Below are 17,549 nucleotides of genomic sequence, written 5' to 3'. Positions count from 1 at the left end.
ATGTCGAAGCCCTTTTGCTATGCTAAGTGCTGATAGCTTTAAAAATTTCTATGAGAATGTACCTCTGGGCAAGTGTGAGAAACCAGCCGAGTGGAGCGTGCGCTTATCTGAACGACCACGTTGCCCGATTAGCAACGTCAAGCTACGGGGAACTGGAAAAATGTATCAACCAGCTTGGGTTATATGTATTTTTTTTAAAATGTTTTAAACAAATCCTTATTTCTCTCAGACTGTCGAAGATATAAACATTATAGGTTGTGTAAGTGCACGTTCCTGTTGGTTGCGGAACGAAAACTAACATCTGCCATAGTGTCTGAATCTTGTTGAAACTGGGTCTTGTTGGTGCCACTCGGGGCGTGTCCCTGGAGGGTGACGTTTCCCTCGCTTCATCTCTGTGTGCTCCAGTGCCCGGGTCCATTCACTCTTTCACTTATTGGGCGCCAGTGGAGGAAGTTCACCCAACAGTGTATTCAATGATCCGTGTTCCCGCTTCCGAATGGGAAACCAAAGTGCTTAGGAGCCAATTGGCTTAGGGTTTAACTTGACTTTCACGATTTAAGAAACTGCCAACAAGCATTTTAACAAAGGCCTGAAAAGGCTTGTTGCTCTGTAGTATCCTGGAACCATCAGGGTCCTGCTAGGCAGGCCAATTTTATTTGTGTTAGCCTGGTGTGTAAAGAGTTGAGACTGGAGCAGGACTGTGGATTGTTGAAGAGCGTCGTCTGCCTGCTCCACAACATGGTATTGGGATATTTATAAGAGCAGGTGTGATTGGCAGGTAAGCTATGCGTACTTGATGGTTTTATAGTTGATTTATATTTGAGTAAATATATCATATATATTGTAAAACATACATATACTATATCACTCAAGTTATTTGTTTGTAAATGTAATATTAATTAATTTCCTCAGTATATTCAAAACATTTGTAAATACCGTGTAATATATTGTTTGTGATATTTTAAATAAACTGTATGTGTACGCGATAATGGGATTCCGCCATGCTACATTGGTCAGCACATTGGACTTGCAGTGCAGAGGTCGCCGGTTCAATCCGACCACCTGGTGCGGCCGCTGAAACAACGGACAAATCGAATCCACCTGCTGCTGTTCAGCCAGTGGCGAGATGTTAACTAGCTCACCTGGCATGCAGGAGGTTGAGAGATCGATCCCGACCCTGACGTCTGTATATTTGGAGTTTACAAGTCTCTCTTCCCGTGGTCGTGTATATCATTATCCGGGTCCTCCGGTTTTTCCCTTCACATTTAGAATCAGCGTGCGTTTATCCTATTTGGTTGATATAAATATCCACGTGATAAGCCACTTCGTTGAGCTATCATTTGTGGCCAGGTCGCTTCTGAAAAATAGCTATTTCGCTCAATGGGCCTTACCTGGTAAAATAATAAATAGTTTAAGAGTAACAATAAACGGACACCAGAGTAAATTGGTAGATCTCATCTTTTGTGTGGTGGGATAAAGTGTGGGTACTCCCACCCCTTCCAAGACATCTGGCTACTGTGTAGAAGTAGACTGATACCCTCCAAGGGGCTCTCTTATACTGCCTCGAGAGGAGGCTTTTCTCCCAGCAGTTGCGTAAGCAAGTAATGACATGGCTGCATCTTTGTACTTTCACCCATTCTATTTTGACAGAATGGGCTGCAGTCAAAGTACAGAGGTAGAGGACTACTCTGCCTCCGATGTGAACAAGTATGTGGTAAGTTTACATTCAGTCGAAATTTTGGCTACTGCTGTGTTCAGGACATTGAGCATTAAACAAGGGGTCATTCACTGTGATGTGCTGTCATCCTAAAATCTAAGACTTTATGAAAGCAGAATTGAAATTACCCTGAGTTTAAATATTTCATGACAATTAGGTTTTCAATGGATTTGAATTATCCTAATATTTCCTGTTTTTAAATATTATGTTTTTATTCACCTAGCATACCAACATCCTTCATTAGATGTGACTCAAACGCATCTTTCTCTGAAAGCCAATGATAGCTGTGCTCTTGATATTGTAATGATTAAAGAAAGAAAATAATATATTTTTGACACTTACAAGCAAATTTTGCATAGGGGAGTTTTGAAATCTTCAGGAGAGCTCTTATTTCACAGTGATGTTGAGTACAAAGACCGTGGACCCAAATATCTGCGGGGTTATCCAAGGTGGTGAGATGTTAACTATCTCGCCTGGTATACAGGAGGTCGTGGGTTTGATCCCGACCTGACAATTGCATATTTGGAGTTTGCGTGTCTCTCTCCCCGTGATCGATTGGATTTTTCTTCGGGTCCTCCGATTTTTCCCTCCACATTTAGAAACATGAGTTCAAAATATTTGGCTGCTTTTCATTTCCGCATAATAAGCCACTTCGTTGGGCCTTACCTGGTAAAAAATATATATAGTTTAGTTTAATTTAACCCACTTATCCTTGAAAAAATTCGTGGAAATAATGAATAATGAGTCTTTCCAGACACTCTTATAGATAATTCTAGTCACACGTAATATTGTCATGAATAAGAGGAGTTACCCTATATTCAAAACGAGTTTGTAATAATGAAATTATTTTTATTTCCCATCTCTATGGCGTCCGCTACGTTTTGTTTTTAAGGACATGCACTTGCAGAGGCTGTCCTCGGCTCTCCAGCAACAGAACAGCACTGCGGAGGCCAAACCAGTCGGTAAAGACATTTTCATTTTACCATACGTTCCAGGTTTAAGTTGTATCAATATCCATAAAGTCTTCTTAATGTCCATGCATTCGGGTGTACTGTTCAAATTAACACTATCGTCAAAACCAATATTTTTCACGCGAATGTGTACTGGCTCAAGGTCCTCCCTTCCTTGAGGTTTCAGAAATAAGAACCCCAACAATAACAACGACAATAATGGTGCTATCGTATGGAAAAGTAACCAATGTTTCAGTTTGATGTAAAGTTTTGATATCCAGTCAAGAGCTTTGGGAGATGCGGAGTGAATTTCAGAGATGTTTCTGAGACATCAGTACAGTCGACAGTTGCTGACTAAATGTTCCAGTTGTAAAATAATTGTCAATTTCATGTTGGCAACATGTTTCATAATGTCCACTCTGTGCTTAAAAAAACCCAGGTTGGAAGGCTCGGGGTTTCCCAATAGATGTAATTTACATTGTTTTCTATGAGACGAGATCGTAAAACGATAACTTAAATCGTCGAATTCCATGGCGAATACAATGGTAAAATATGTTTAAAACTGTATTTTCTACGTAAAAGAAAGCAACATGTGACCAAAATCAGTATCTAATCGCCGTTGCAAATCTATCCCATGAATCTGTATCAGATCCGAACAGGTGGGCAACCTTTCCTCTTGCTACGTGTAATCGTTTTCCAGATTGATAACAAGTAACTATATAAATATGTAAAAAAACACATTAGAGTTTAGCTTAAATTTTGTAATTTCAATGAGTTAAAATACTTTGCCACTCTCATTCCAGTGTTTACAACATTCAATGCACTTTCCCTTTTTGGAAGCCCCTTGCATTGTAATTTACCAGTAGTAGTGTGGAACAATCAGTGTGGACCAATCAGTTTCAAAGACAATGCATATATTATCAGGGTATGTTTTTTGTTGGCATTCTGACCACAAGTATTGTGGTTAACGAGACATGATGCCTCGTAAAAGGTTTCAATTTCGTGTTTTAACATCTTAACACCTGTTTTGTTGCCAGAAAAAAATGGGAAACCTATTCTCAGCAGTAGTGTTGTTATTTGTTAACATTGCTACCGGATGTAGAATGTGCCTTGTCTCGTGATGTGCAAGCAATAGAAGCTCAAACATGGCCATAGCTGGCTGTAACCATATAAAGTCCTATCGAGTGCTTTGCAGTCCTGCGTGGTGCTGTGGCTCACAGTGAGAAGTGTTGCCACGTAAACTCTTGAGGGGGTGATCGACTCCGTCCTTCATCACTGTACCACAATGTGGAAAGTCAGCCGTTGTGGTCCCCTGGTCAAATACAATGTGTAATTTCCACCATTATCTCATGATTGTAGACAGAAAATGAGCACAACCCCATACTTATCTTATAATAATTAGTCCTCAAGCGCTGGTGCCTGCAATTGTTTGGGGAATACAATGAGTATCTTAACCGTATGCAGTACGTTATCGGTAGGGCATCAGTGGAGTTGTGATTCTATGCCCAAACATTTAGTCTTTTGCTCCTCATCTAACCCAAAAACATTTATTATGAATAATATTGGTCGCGAAAGGCTACTTGTTCAACTCCTTTGCTCCTGACCTACTGTAAGCATACTGTACTGCTCTAACCGTCCTCTCGTTTTCAGATGTGGATGGGCTGCTGGTGGTGGCCTTGTATGACTACGACCCAATCCATGCTGATGATCTGTGCTTCAGGAGGGGTGACCAGTTGGTCATCGTTGAAGAGTAAGTTGCTTTGCATGTCATGATGATGTTTCGGGTGTTGACAAACCAAACACGTAAATGTGTGTTTCCGTGAAGAAATGTCTTACAAGGATACAGAAATTATTGAAGTCTTCATAGTTTTCCGTGGTTAAAATTAACCACGTGAGATACAGTATTGCTTCAGAGACTGACTGTTGAATAGAGTGGTGGCGCAGTGGTTAGTGCACTGTGCCAGCTTAAACTTAGAAAACTAATCCCGAATCTCAGCCACAGCTGACATCAGTCATGAGTGATACCTGAACTGGCTCTGGGTTCTCCCTTCACCGACCCGCACAGACCAAAGTGGTGAAGTATAGTCAAACAACCATCATGACTCAAACTGCAGGTGGAGGCCTTCACCCAGCAGTGGCTTGACAAAGGATTGAATATTATTATGAATCAATCCACAGCCAATATATAAAAAGTAATAGAAAATCAAACATTGAGTAATTAATTTTGCTTATGTATATCCCCCCCCCTTCGTTGAATGTGTAACAGGGGCAATGACTGGTGGAAAGCCAGGTCAGTGGCGACAAAGAAGGAGGGATACATCCCCAGCAATTTTGTGGCCAAAGTGAACTCCATTGAAAAGGAAGAGTATGTAACAGATCGTTTTATGTTGTGTAAGCACGTATGAAAAATTGCTCACGTTACCTCTTGTAAGTGGCTGCTTTATGTTGACCGAGCTATCTTCAAGAGTGTTACATATTTTTGCCACGTGTGTTATTCTTTGGGCGTGTGTTTTATTCACATGTCACTGAAGTGTTCCCGTCAAAGTCTCTTCATGATTCCTTCACCTATGATGAGGAATTGGTGTCCCACACTTGAATATTGAATATCACCCACACTGTATTCAGTCACCACACTGCGAGTCAAAACTCACCTCCCTTACTGCTACCTCTTTCGCACTGCTCGACTTGGGAAGTCTATTCCATAGTCTCCTTACTTAAGCCCTTCTCACCTCGCTCAATTCAAGAAACGATTAGCACGGTTGGCTATGTACGGTGCGAAAGAAGGCTATGTGCACTTTAAGGCCACGTGAAGTGTCGAACGCCCGCTTGCAGGAGGTCACGGAGCAGACCCAGGTGCCATGGGTTGGCTGACTGAAATAACTGGCCGATGGACCACCTGAGCACCCTACTGTACCAACAACGTAGATACATACGAACATGTTCGCTGTTATCTATTTCAACTTTGATAGTGCTGTTTGTTGCTGGTCGCTTTATGTTTTGGGCCTCGTGGGCCCGTGCTCAGCAAGTGTGCTTGAAAATAATGATGACGACTGCATTATTTGTGCTTTTTTTGTGCAGGTGGTTTTTTAAGGGATTAAGTCGGAAGGATGCAGAGCGGCAGCTGCTGCTTTGTGGAAACAAGATTGGTTCTTATTTAATTCGGGACAGCGAGACCAACAAGGGTGGGTCACTTGAATATAAGTACCGGAGAAGGTCCTCACACACCCCACTCACTGGGGGCTGAGATACCGGGAGATATGTTTTTAAAAGTCCGATATGTGAACACATATATAAAACGTCAGTTATACCATCGCACACAAATATGTCACCGGATTCAAATGAAGCTTTAAACTTGTGTTTGACTGGGCTTTAGAAGTGAATGCATGCAAGATTAAGAATACGTAACTGTGTGTGAAATGGTCAGATTTGTGAACATCTATAGAAAATTACATTTACACCACGTGTATATGCTGTACTGGACTGGGTGTGGGTGGTTAATTGATAAGGGTGGATGTGTGATAGTCGGATATGCGATGTCCTGTCTTCACCCAGAATGGTGTTAAATCACACAAGCCTGTAAATGAACAAACATAACCTATGGATGAACGACCAAACTCTAGTTTGTGTTTATCGATACACCGTCCTTGCAGGTTCCTATTCCCTGTCCGTGCGAGACCACATCGTGGAAGTGGGTGACACTGTCAAGCATTACAAGATCCGGACACTCGACAAAGGAGGCTACTTCATCACATCTCGCATCACCTTCCACACTCTCCAAGAGCTGGTCGTCTACTACCACCGTAAGCCCTTTGTCTTCAGTCTTTGAGAGTTCATTTCCAGTCGTTGACGATAGATGGACAAAATTTTAGCGACAGTTTTGACTCCGAGAGAATGCAAATAAGCGGAGCAAGATACAGTATAGCAGAGGAGATGGCGAGATTAATCATAGAGGTTTAGAGGCCACCACCGATCAAGAACTAAGAAAAGGAAGGAATGGAAGAAAATAAGGGAGTCCTTTGCCTAGTAAAGGGAAGTTACAGGCTAACAAAAACAACGACCATAAAATAGGCCAATTTTACTTAATTTTGTGGTCAAATGAAAAATGTCTCAAACAGAAAAATATACATCGAGTGAAAAAACATACACAGTTCCTTGAGGAATTGAGCAGTTAAATCAGCTCATGTGTACGGTGCATTCAAATTATATGGCATTCTTTATTGTCAACTTGTGCTGTTTGACAACGCTAGTTGTGGAAGGCAGCAAGTTGGATAAGAATGTACAAATACGTGTGTGTGTGCTCGCTAACAGCACTTGCCCCTACAATATGTTAAGTCTATACGGGGGATCTTTGTCTTTTGTAGAGCAAGCTGACGGGTTGTGCCAGAAACTCGGCAAGCCCTGCATTGCGATTCAGCCACAAAAGCCGTGGGAGAAGGACGCATGGGAAATTCCACGAGAATCGATCAAGCTGGAGAAGAAGCTGGGAGCTGGCCAATTTGGGGATGTGTGGATGGGTGAGTACACACACACACCTGACAATGTCCAGTTTGTAAGCAGATATGAAACATGTGTGTTCTACTGAAAACTGCGTCCCATATGCTCACCAACCGATCGCCCTATCAGTATATATTGTGGACACTGTTGCTATGCAGAAATGCAACACGTCTGCATTGCAACGTCGTGAAACACAGCTGACCAATACCCGCGTCGACTGTGAACAATACAACACGTTGCGTGCCATTCAGCTCGACTCCATCACGGGAAGGCAACAGAAGTCATAATCGGTTAAAAAGTACCCTTACACTACACGGAGCTGTGAATTAGCTGCTGCGAGGGGTTGGGACCCCCGGTTTAGAACAGGAAACTCGGCTCAGTGTTTCCATGGAGATGTTACATTGCGGCATTTTGTTTAAATCAATCTGATAACTTGTTCTGGGAAACACGCAGAGATGCAAAAACCACGTTGAAAAATAGTTCACATTTCACCCCCCCCCAAAACATTTACGAATGCATCTTGCACGCAGAGGATGCATTGTATTAAGTCAATCACACTGCCTTAAAGGAAAATAAATAATACAGCATACGTAGATCATGCGCTATGGAGAAGGGCCATTGTCCAAAACCTCACCAATTCTAAATGTTTCCTATTAGGACCACATTGTTACTCACAAACGGTTGACTGTTTTTTCCCCCTCTGCACCACAGCGCAGAATCACCAAATAACCAGCTGTCTTAAGTGGCGATATATGTCATGTCCTTATCCATTCACAAAACACGTGTCACGTGGACTTCTATACAAGAAGAAGCTCGACTGCCCGGTCTAATTTAGCTTATAGAATATGGAGATCTATATGTAGGGGACATTTTATAACAGTGGCATATCTACAATTGGCCTGCACTAACTCAGATGGTCTGTGCCCAAATGGGTGGCGTTATCAGCTCCAGTGCACGTTGGGCAGTGCAGTGGTAAAGGAATGGCGGGCACAGTCAGCGGACATTTGTTACCTCTGTGCTTATGACCATGCACTCTATTTGCCTTCGCTATGAGACTCCGCGTCAAGTCAAACCGATAACAGATTTCCTGTCAGTGGACGTGCCTCTAAATAACGACTTGTCTGCATGCACTTCGCTTATTCCTTTGCCAATTCTAATTAGGATAACTATTGATTCTGAGTGTAAGTGGGCATAATGTATAATAACCCCATGTGTAGCCATGCGTTGCAGTGTTGTTTATTGGTGTGAACATTGCATGGCGGTACAATGTGCAGGCATATTCACCGTGATGCTTGAGAAGCCGATGCACTGTACAGGTATATAGAATGTTATTGTAAATACGCAGGCACATAATGGTTTACTCTACATTACATTAATTGAATTGCCATGATTTGGTATCATGATTCAATTACATAATCTGTTCATTGTGTCTCTTATGTGCTGACCCATTTATACTGTCACTCATTCCTAAGTGTTGTCTCTTTTGCTGCATTACTCAAAAGGGAACAATTTAATAGAGTTTGCATGAATTATAAACAATTTCTTACACAAACGCATTGTAAAATGCATAGATCTCACACATAACTGATTCATGGTTACAGGACTACGGCATCATATACTTTGTCTGCAGCAGACGTGTGTCGTGTACAGCAAGCGCATACGTCGTGAGCGCAAAGCAACAACGGCCACTCGTGGACACGTGTGTAACATATAACAACCCCCGCGTACAGGGGTGTACAACAAGAAGACCAAGGTGGCAGTGAAGATGATGAAGCCAGGCAGCATGGCCCCACAGGCCTTCCTGGAGGAGGCCAACCTCATGAAGACACTGCAGCATGACAAGCTGGTACGGCTGCACGCCGTGGTGACAGACGAGCCCATCTTCATTGTCACCGAGTACATGGAGAAGGGTACGTGTCGCCCTGCATGTTGTCCTTCCCCCGGCACCTCCGATTAGCACGGTTGGCTACGTACGGTGCGAAAGAAGTTCAACATAGACACGTACGTACGGCACGCGACCATTTGAGTGTAAAAAAAGATATAAAAGCCAAAGGTGCAGCTCTGAAGATTACTTGCTGACAAAACTGCTGGCGGAGGGTCCTCCACAAAAAGGAGCTCCTGTGGAGGGTGTTTCGGCCTACTCTTCCATGCCGTCCAGACGCCTTAGAAGGTCGAGGAGCACCCACACTTTATCCCACCGCATGCGACCTGCCGCCGGTCGACTGACGGCGATGCACCCAATTGGACTGCTGGGCAGACAGAGGCGGTGGGGGAGATGTTCAGAAACTTGCACCGCTGTTTCAGCTGCTCCGTTACAACCACGGCAGCTTCCCCACTGGAGTGGAGTGATGTAGCATTTGCAAGTGCCTTTTGAATACGATTTTATTCTTCACAACCAGGTAAGTATATGATGGCTAAATGCTGAAAGTGGTCATTCTTTGTCATGATGATTTAGTGCCCATTGCTTCCTACCATCGCCTGACATTTTTTTCTAAGTTATTTGCTCACTGGATTAGAGTGTGAGTAGACACATAGGAGCTGAGCTTGAAGTGAAACATTGGAATGTAAACCCTACTCTGGAGTATATGCTGATTTTGTGTTACGGGAATGGATTGCACATCGTGGTCAGAGACACAAGATGTACTTTGGTAAAAATGCAACAATAACGTGACGCTAAAAATGCTGAATTGATTTTATGCATTCAAAATGTATTGCGTCAGCTTGTTCTTTTCCGTAATTAAGGTTGGGCTTCATACGGATCCTGTATTTGTTTCGTGAAGTTCCCATTACAAGGCAACGCGCGTGTATCACGAGGGCACTTTTTTACAATGCGTTTTGGAGAAATGGAAATATGCTGATATAAATGATCTCCACAAAGAAGCTATCATGTCTTATGATTGCGATCCCACACTTCGTGAACCACTTGATTTCATGATGCCCAAATGTTGAAAGGTGGTCATTATTTATCATCCAAATCGAGTCCCATTGATTTCCACAATAACCCATGACATTCAACTTTGCAGTGTTCATAATAGTGTGTTATTTAACACTGACTGGTGTAGCTATGAAGTACAACCTTTGGTGGATTTGCTAGAAATGCAGTTTTCACTTTTTCTGAAGGTATTCATGATCATTGCAATGATGAATTGCAACTTGAGAGCCTTCACTGAAATGATCAAAGTGCCTCCCATCCCTTTCTAGTGGGCCTGCTCAGTTCTCTTCGGAGCTCTAATTTAAACATTTGGCGAACGCGAACATTCAAATTACTTTTTCCAACGTGAATCGAGCTTCAAAGTGTAATTTAGTTATTCAGATGTTCCTGTTGACATCTGCTTTAAAAAAAAACACACATTCTCGCAGTTCTTCGATGCATGCTTGTTAATACCTCTTGCTCACGAGGCTTCTGTCACCTTTGCGGAACCCAGGAAGCCTGCTGGACTTTTTGAAAACTTCAGAAGGAAGCCGTCTAAAGCAACCAAAGATGATTGATATGTGTGCGCAGGTAATGCTCCCTCTCACTGCACAATAAGGTGTAGCTTGCACTTGTCGGGGTATATTACTGCAGTAACATTTCACAGGCTTTAATGGTTGTGCCATAGGGTTCTCTGGTCGTGCCGCGTGATGTTCGGCACGATGTCCGACGTTTTGCTCCACGTGCTTGGTGCTTCCATTCCTGAACAATATGCATATACTATAGGTGGTTAAGCGATGTGTTGGATAAGGTCAGAACCTTGGTGGTGAAGACATTAATCTTAGTGCCATGCTGCATCACGTCTCCCATGCAGGTAGCAGAAGGAATGGCTTTCATCGAAGATAAAAACTACATCCATCGAGATTTGCGAGCTGCCAACATTCTTGTCAACGTGAACTTGGTTTGCAAGATCGCAGATTTCGGATTGGCCAGGATTATAGAGGACAATGAATACACCGCACGGGAAGGTACGGCACATTTGTACGTGCGCCTTCTTGCAGAACACACGGCAATCAACAATAACTACCACATTTATTTATTTTTCATGCAAATTATAGGCACTCCGTAATAATAAAGCTGCGTGCTGATAATGGACGGTCGATGCAGGGGTCTTCTTCTTCAGCAGCAAAACATAATAGGAATCGCAGCACGGTCTGCACTTGAAAGATGCCATCAACGTGATTGCACACACGTGCACCCAGCCTAGCGACAGGCACCATCTCAAAAGAGCTGAGGCTGTTTTTTTTTTCATTTAGACGTCACAGGTGTATATACTCTTTCATTCTTATTGAGACACATCAGTACAATGTGGTCATCATTGCCTAATGCTGCTACCTATGCTTGGGGGCTTATGTTGAGTAGCTTTCTCCATACACTGGGGGCAAATTTGGCACAGCCTAAGGGCGCCAATAAAATCATATTCAAGTGCTCCTCTATGCAGCTGCGGAAGCGATTCAGCAGCCAGGAACTGCTGCCTGCTGTGTAAGGAATCGTAAGTAGAATAAAAACAAAATTAGCAATAATATGAATTAAGTAATAAAAATACATAATTTAACACACAAATGGCATAATGAATAAAATTCTTATAATTTTACTTTTCTAATTATACTTCTCATCTCTTATATTGCTCGTTGCGAGCGGACCATTAATCGGTGGTCGTTGTCGTAAAGCCGCCCCCCCCTCCACTCCTCCACCCCCCTCCACCCCCTCCACTCCTCCACCCCCCTCCACCCCCTCCACTCCTCCACCCCCCCCACTCCTCCACCCCCTCCACTTCACCCCCTCCACTCCTCCACCCCCACTCCTCCACCCCCCTCCACTCCTCCACCCCGCCCCCCCCCACTCCTCCACCCCCCTCCACTCCTCCACCCCCCTCCACTCCTCCACCTCCTCCACTCCTCCACCCCCCTCCACTCCTCCACCCCCCTCCACTCCTCCACCCCCCTCCACTCCTACACCCCTCCCACTCCTCCACCTCCTCCACCTCCTCCACTCCTCCACCCCCTCCACCCCCCCCCCCACTCCTCCACCCCCCTCCACTCCACCCGCCCCCACTCCTCAACCCCCTCCACTCCTCCACCCCCCTCCACTCCTCCACTCCTCCACCCCCCTCCACTCCTCCACTCCTCCACCCCCGCCACAGAGGTGGGGCCTGAAGTGAAATCCCAAATTAGCGACCTCCAGTAAAAACAGGCCCCCTAAAAAAACAACCCACCGTAAATCCACGATTGTTTAAACATTACATATTTAGAATAAAAGAAAACCGCAATTCTGCATATAGAGGAGTGCTTCAACCATGAACTTCCCTGTTAAATTAAGGAAATTAAACAAAGCATCAAATATGTGCAGCAGGCAGCAAAATATATTACGTTGCAGATGCAGCCACAAGCAAACTAATGAAGTTGCATTTGAAATGCTATTGCAGTTTAACTAAAAAAATAGTCGGCTCATGCTGCGTAGACAATAATAATGTTAAAGCAACGTGAGTGCATTTTCAATGAAAGTGCGCATTAAATTCCCGTTATGTCAGCAGCTCAGTATCCTAAGTTGTACATGGCCAGTGTGCAGTGAGTCTCCATCGAGTGTGCGGTAAGATAAGGCACACACAGCGCTGCACGCGAGCCGCTTGCCCGTACTACGGCCTCAAATAGAGGGCCTAAGAGTTGTAAACGTGAGCGAATGACGTTATTTAACACCAAACTGTGGTCATCACACAGGAGCCAAGTTTCCCATCAAGTGGACAGCACCTGAGGCTATAAACTACGGTTCCTTTTCCATCAAGTCCGATGTCTGGTCCTTTGGAATCTTGCTTACGGAAATGGTCACCTTTGGACGGATCCCCTACCCAGGTAATACCGAAGGCCAGGATTTCAATTTCTGACTGAATATTATTTTCAAAGTACAAAGTATACTGGATGTGGTGTACCATGTGCGAAAATATTTACTAGGTCGTCGACCCAGGCAAAACCCATCTAAAATTAAGCCCTACAGAAGCCTGTTATTTCTCAAATGTATGAATATGTATGGTATGTTGCGCATAGCGCAAATAGCTTTTTAAACCCATAAAAAACACCCCTGTAAGACATCGATTTACGATGTTCAACCTTAGTTTGTAGTTTTTTCAACATTATGCTAGCATTTTAAAGTTTACTAATCTCATTTGAATGTAAGGCATTACACATTGCTGGTGACTGGCTCAAATGGAAACCTGCACCAGATTTATAGACTTGGCAATATGGTAACATCCCATTTTTAAAACTTTCCGACGAACCTTACAAGCGTTCCTACATTAGGTATGTGTTTCCATCAGTCTAACAGGAGCACAGGGTCTGGGAGAGGAGGCATAGTAACTCCTGTGTTGTTGGTCCGAAATGAATCCAGGAAGACAGTGAAATTGTTAAAGGCTTACCCGTGTCCTCACGCGGCAGAGAAGCTATGTCATCTCATCGCAACCGGCAGCTATACCGCTACCTGTACACCTGGCATAAGCACGACGATAATTATCGCAAATCCGACACGATCATTTGTGCGTTATGTAGAATCTTTCTTGTTTTTAAAATATTTCTATTGTTCACTCCTCGGAAGGGATGACCAACCCGGAGGTGATCCGCAGCCTGGAGCGAGGCTACCGCATGCCCAAACCGGACAACTGCCCGTGCGAGCTCTACAGCATCATGCAGGAGTGCTGGCGTCAGAAGCCAGAGGAGCGACCCACCTTCGAATACCTTCAAAGCCTCCTGGAGGATTTCTACACGGCCACTGAGCTGCAGTACCAGCCACAGCTCTGACCGACGGGATATTTCTATGCGAGGGACTGTGGCCAGTATAAAAAAAAAAACAGGCGTCAAAATCCTCGTTATATTCAAACTGGTTTCAATACGGCTTCGGGTATTTTGTAGTTTAGTTGGTTGGTACCACTGACCCCTGATGCGTATGTTTAATTCTTCTGTGGTTTTTTTCTGTCGTGTCAGGTAATGTTTGCGTGGGGAAAAGTCCAGATGCTAAAGTCGTATAGTGCCCGTCTAAGACCGGTTTCATGTTTTATGACTATGGTTTCCATGAACAGAAGAAGCTTAAAAGTTTTTTTTATATGAACATTTGTAATATATATTTTTCAAAGTTATATGTCACCTTGCTTGCATGGCCAGAGATTAGATGACAAGCTTCGCGCAGTGTTTTTAAAATAACTTTCCAGAATTTTTAGATAATGAAATGTATATTTCATACATTCTTCACAAAACAGTTGTTTTGATCGATAATATTAACTTGCTACGAAGTAATATTTGGAGGCGAGTCAAAACTTGTTTATTTTACTGTTGTGTAATACAGTACTGTTCTTTTGTTTTTCAAATTATTGAGACCCACCTTGATTGAGTGTGAATTTATCCTAGGAGGTTTGTTTTGTACATATTGGTAAGGGTCCTGTGTTGTTGTGTGCCTTCATTTTATGATCTGTACATAAAGCAGTTTCAAAGATTCTCACACGTGTTAAATTGCGTTTATTTTATTGAGATGTTGATAAGGGACAAGATGAAGAGTAAATAATGTGTGTTGTAACTTATGAGCAGTGTGGCACAAGAAACCTTAAGGTATTTCGCTGGTAAAACAATGTTGTGGCCACTTAATGGGTTAGCGACTGGACACAAATGTGTACCTTTATGCGTTGGAGCCAAAGTGTTCGAAATCATAGAGAAGCCAGTGCCAAACAAAATCATTAACTCATTACCCAAAAAAATGAAAGTGCGACTCAACAGGATTATTACATTATTGTTCTGTTGTTGAAACATGGTCGTATTGATTGAAAACAAAGGTTATCCTCTGAGGCTCCCACAACAAACAATCTAAATCTGAAATTACAAAGTGTTAAACCATGCAGCTTATCACAATCAAATCCCTTCCACACAAGATTTCTTAAAAACATATAATTCTGTAGGTTGTGCTGTATAGCTCTGTGCTGCGTTCTCTGGTGGTACCGCGCGCTGTTCAGCGCGGTGTTCAACGTTCCGCTCTACGTGCTAGCAGCTTCATCAGGAAGCTTTTAAGTTTTTCTTTGGTCAAAATCTCTCGACAGCTTCATGTAGAGCAAGATGATGCCCTTCAGTTCCTGAGGAAGCTCCGAGCGTGTGGAGCAGAACGTTGAACTTCACACCGAACAACTCAATTACACATCACAGAGCTTTATTAAAACATTCCACCGTCGAGCAACACCAAATTTAGATCCCCTCCGCCCCCCGCGGTGCGTAACGTCAACGTCTACTTGGCCTTTGTCGTCTTCTTCGCCGCCTCGTCCTTGCCGGCGTGCTTGTCGTGAACTCCTTCGGCCGCGCCCTCCTCCTCCTCCTCTTCACCCTCCTGCGGTTTGAAGACGCTGACGGTGAAGTCGCCCGTCTCCGTGCCGTACTTGTTGCGCACGACGATGCTGTAGCGCCCCGAGTCGCTCGTGGTCACGCCGTTGACCGTGAAGCTGGCGAACTTGCCCGCCTCGAACTTGAGCACCAGGTGGTTGTCCGAGTCGACGGGGTGCTCGTTCCGCAGCCAGCTCACCTCGGGCGCCGGGTCGCCCGACACGTTGCACGTCAGGTTCAGCGTCTGTGGAGGAGCACGTGGATCAGAGAAAACGCAAATCCGATGCGTCGTATTGACTCGTGGAAATCAAGTTGGCCGTGGGCAGGGCACATCGTTGCTAGAAGGGCCTGTGGCCCACAGGTGAGCCTGGTCATGGAATGGAGAGCCAGAGGACGGAACACGCCGTAAGGGAAGACCACCTTGGGGATGGTTCGACGAGTTCAGTTCACGTGCCGGAGAGAGATGGGTTGTGGCATGACAGGAACGTGAGAGATGGCATCGGTATATGGAGGGATTCATCCAGCAGTGGACAGATCAGCACTATTGATAATTACGCTGATTACGTATTTAACGTCGGCCCCATCCATCATGATTGCAAGTTATGCATTGTGTTATCTACTACTAGGCAGTTACCATTCATCATAAATACAAAATATTGTAAAATCGCATTGAATGTACACCACGAGGCATTACTGAATATGTTCACAGCAAATCAAACTCATGTGCCGCTTTGCTACACGTATGTTGGCGTGAGTGGGTGTTGTGCTAATGGTTGTAAACCTTTGTCGGCAATAGCTGTGCATGTTCTACCTTTCCTTGCTGCACTGTGACCACATCTGGCAGGCCTCCCACCACCCTTGCACGATCTGTGATGGGCAGAAGTGCCACGGTTAATTATAGCACTTCACTTGATTCACGACCTCGCAATTCAAAACGCTTGTCCGTTTAAAGTGGTAGAAAGAATGTACAGCAAACGCTTACTCTTTTCTGCAATGGCTGCTTGCCTGTAAAAGTAACAACATAATTAGTACAAAAATAAAATAAAACATTGTTTTCACAAAAGTGATTTCAAAAAGCCACCACATTTTAACCAATATTGAAATCATGGTAAAATAAGTAGAAATAGTTATTGTAAAAATGTTATCCTAAGCAGTCACTTACTTCAGTCTCTGGAATTCGGCATATGCATCATCAAATGCTGAAAGATAGAACATTTGACTGTTAACATCATGTACAAATGCAACACTCTACTTTAAATTCAATATACTGCAGTCACCTCTGTTGTGAGGTCTATGCATACAAATGGTTCAACGTACGACTCGCATGCCTAATGTTACATCAGTACGGAACGTGTTTGTTCTATCCACGTCATGTATTTCCCAACATCCGGGTGCCCAGTGAATTATTCTGGTCCAGGAGCATTCCCTCTCTAAACACAGTCGAGCGCCACGTGACAATGGCAGCAGCATTCGTGTTTTTGTGTTTAGTTCTGTTATCCTTCCTCCGCACCTCCAATTAGCATGGTTGGCTACGTATGGTGCGAAAGAAGTTCAACATACGTACATACGGCACGAGTTACCACCGCGTTTGCCGCAATGCCTCGGGTTTCTCATCGTTTACGGAAAGCGTTGAACCGCTTTCCGATGGCACTGCCCCCGCGTGCCCAGCATTCGTCACCTTGGCCGGACAGGTCGAGCGCCCTTCTGTGCGTTTCCTGGCCATCGAAGAGCTCCACCGTGTACTTCCCCTTGTCCTTCTCGGCCGGCTCGTTGATGTGCAGCCACAGCTGGTCGATCATCACGCCGCTGCGCACGCGGTCTGTGGAGGCCAACTTGGTGTCCCTGTGGGTGGGCAGGGCAGAGCGGCCGCTCTGTTGCCGGACGCGGCATCGGTTGTCTCCAGCGATGGATCCAGAGGTTTGCGCGTGGGGGTAATGTGTGTATGTTGAACTTCTTTCGCGCCATACGTAGCCGATCGTGCTCATCGGAGGTGCGGGGAAAACGGTCTATCCGGAGGTACCTGCCATTCGTGTTAACACTTTTAAAATAATGTTGAAATCGCTGCTGCATAA

At 44.2% G+C, this 17,549-nt stretch overlaps 2 protein-coding genes across 3 annotated transcripts in view; one reads left to right on the top strand and one right to left on the bottom strand.

Annotated features, from left to right (window-relative positions):
* The first annotated feature begins 240 nt into the window (after positions 1 to 240).
* Positions 241 to 14,614, top strand: LOC116946671 (tyrosine-protein kinase HCK-like). The gene is made up of 13 exons (XM_032961852.2): positions 241 to 778; positions 1,651 to 1,714; positions 2,610 to 2,679; positions 4,318 to 4,417; positions 4,934 to 5,032; positions 5,746 to 5,849; positions 6,318 to 6,467; positions 7,029 to 7,181; positions 8,892 to 9,071; positions 10,587 to 10,663; positions 10,947 to 11,100; positions 12,850 to 12,981; positions 13,718 to 14,614. Exons 2-13 carry the CDS (start codon positions 1,652 to 1,654, stop codon positions 13,918 to 13,920), a joined length of 1,485 nt encoding a protein of 494 aa, XP_032817743.2. The 5' UTR covers positions 241 to 778; position 1,651; the 3' UTR covers positions 13,921 to 14,614.
* A 6-nt stretch (positions 14,615 to 14,620) lies between these two features.
* MYOM1 (myomesin 1) overlaps positions 14,621 to 17,549 on the bottom strand; it is a 40,557-nt gene continuing 37,628 nt past the window's right edge. For both annotated transcript variants that reach the window (XM_076069994.1, XM_076069995.1), the window contains exons 33-37: positions 17,156 to 17,319; positions 16,640 to 16,676; positions 16,460 to 16,482; positions 16,289 to 16,344; positions 14,621 to 15,721 (exon numbers count right to left, since the gene is read on the bottom strand). In XM_076069994.1, the coding sequence (XP_075926109.1) occupies positions 15,386 to 15,721; positions 16,289 to 16,344; positions 16,460 to 16,482; positions 16,640 to 16,676; positions 17,156 to 17,319 (616 nt within the window). In that variant the 3' untranslated portion in view covers positions 14,621 to 15,385. The remainder of the gene's footprint in view (positions 15,722 to 16,288; positions 16,345 to 16,459; positions 16,483 to 16,639; positions 16,677 to 17,155; positions 17,320 to 17,549) is intronic.

The sequence above is a fragment of the Petromyzon marinus genome, chromosome 27, assembly GCF_048934315.1.
Source record: "Petromyzon marinus isolate PM22_M1 ecotype Great Lakes invasive population chromosome 27, UKy_Petmar_22M1.pri1.0, whole genome shotgun sequence".
Classification (NCBI taxonomy): Eukaryota; Metazoa; Chordata; class Hyperoartia; order Petromyzontiformes; family Petromyzontidae; genus Petromyzon; species Petromyzon marinus.
This window is presented reverse-complemented; position numbering and strand designations above follow the sequence as displayed.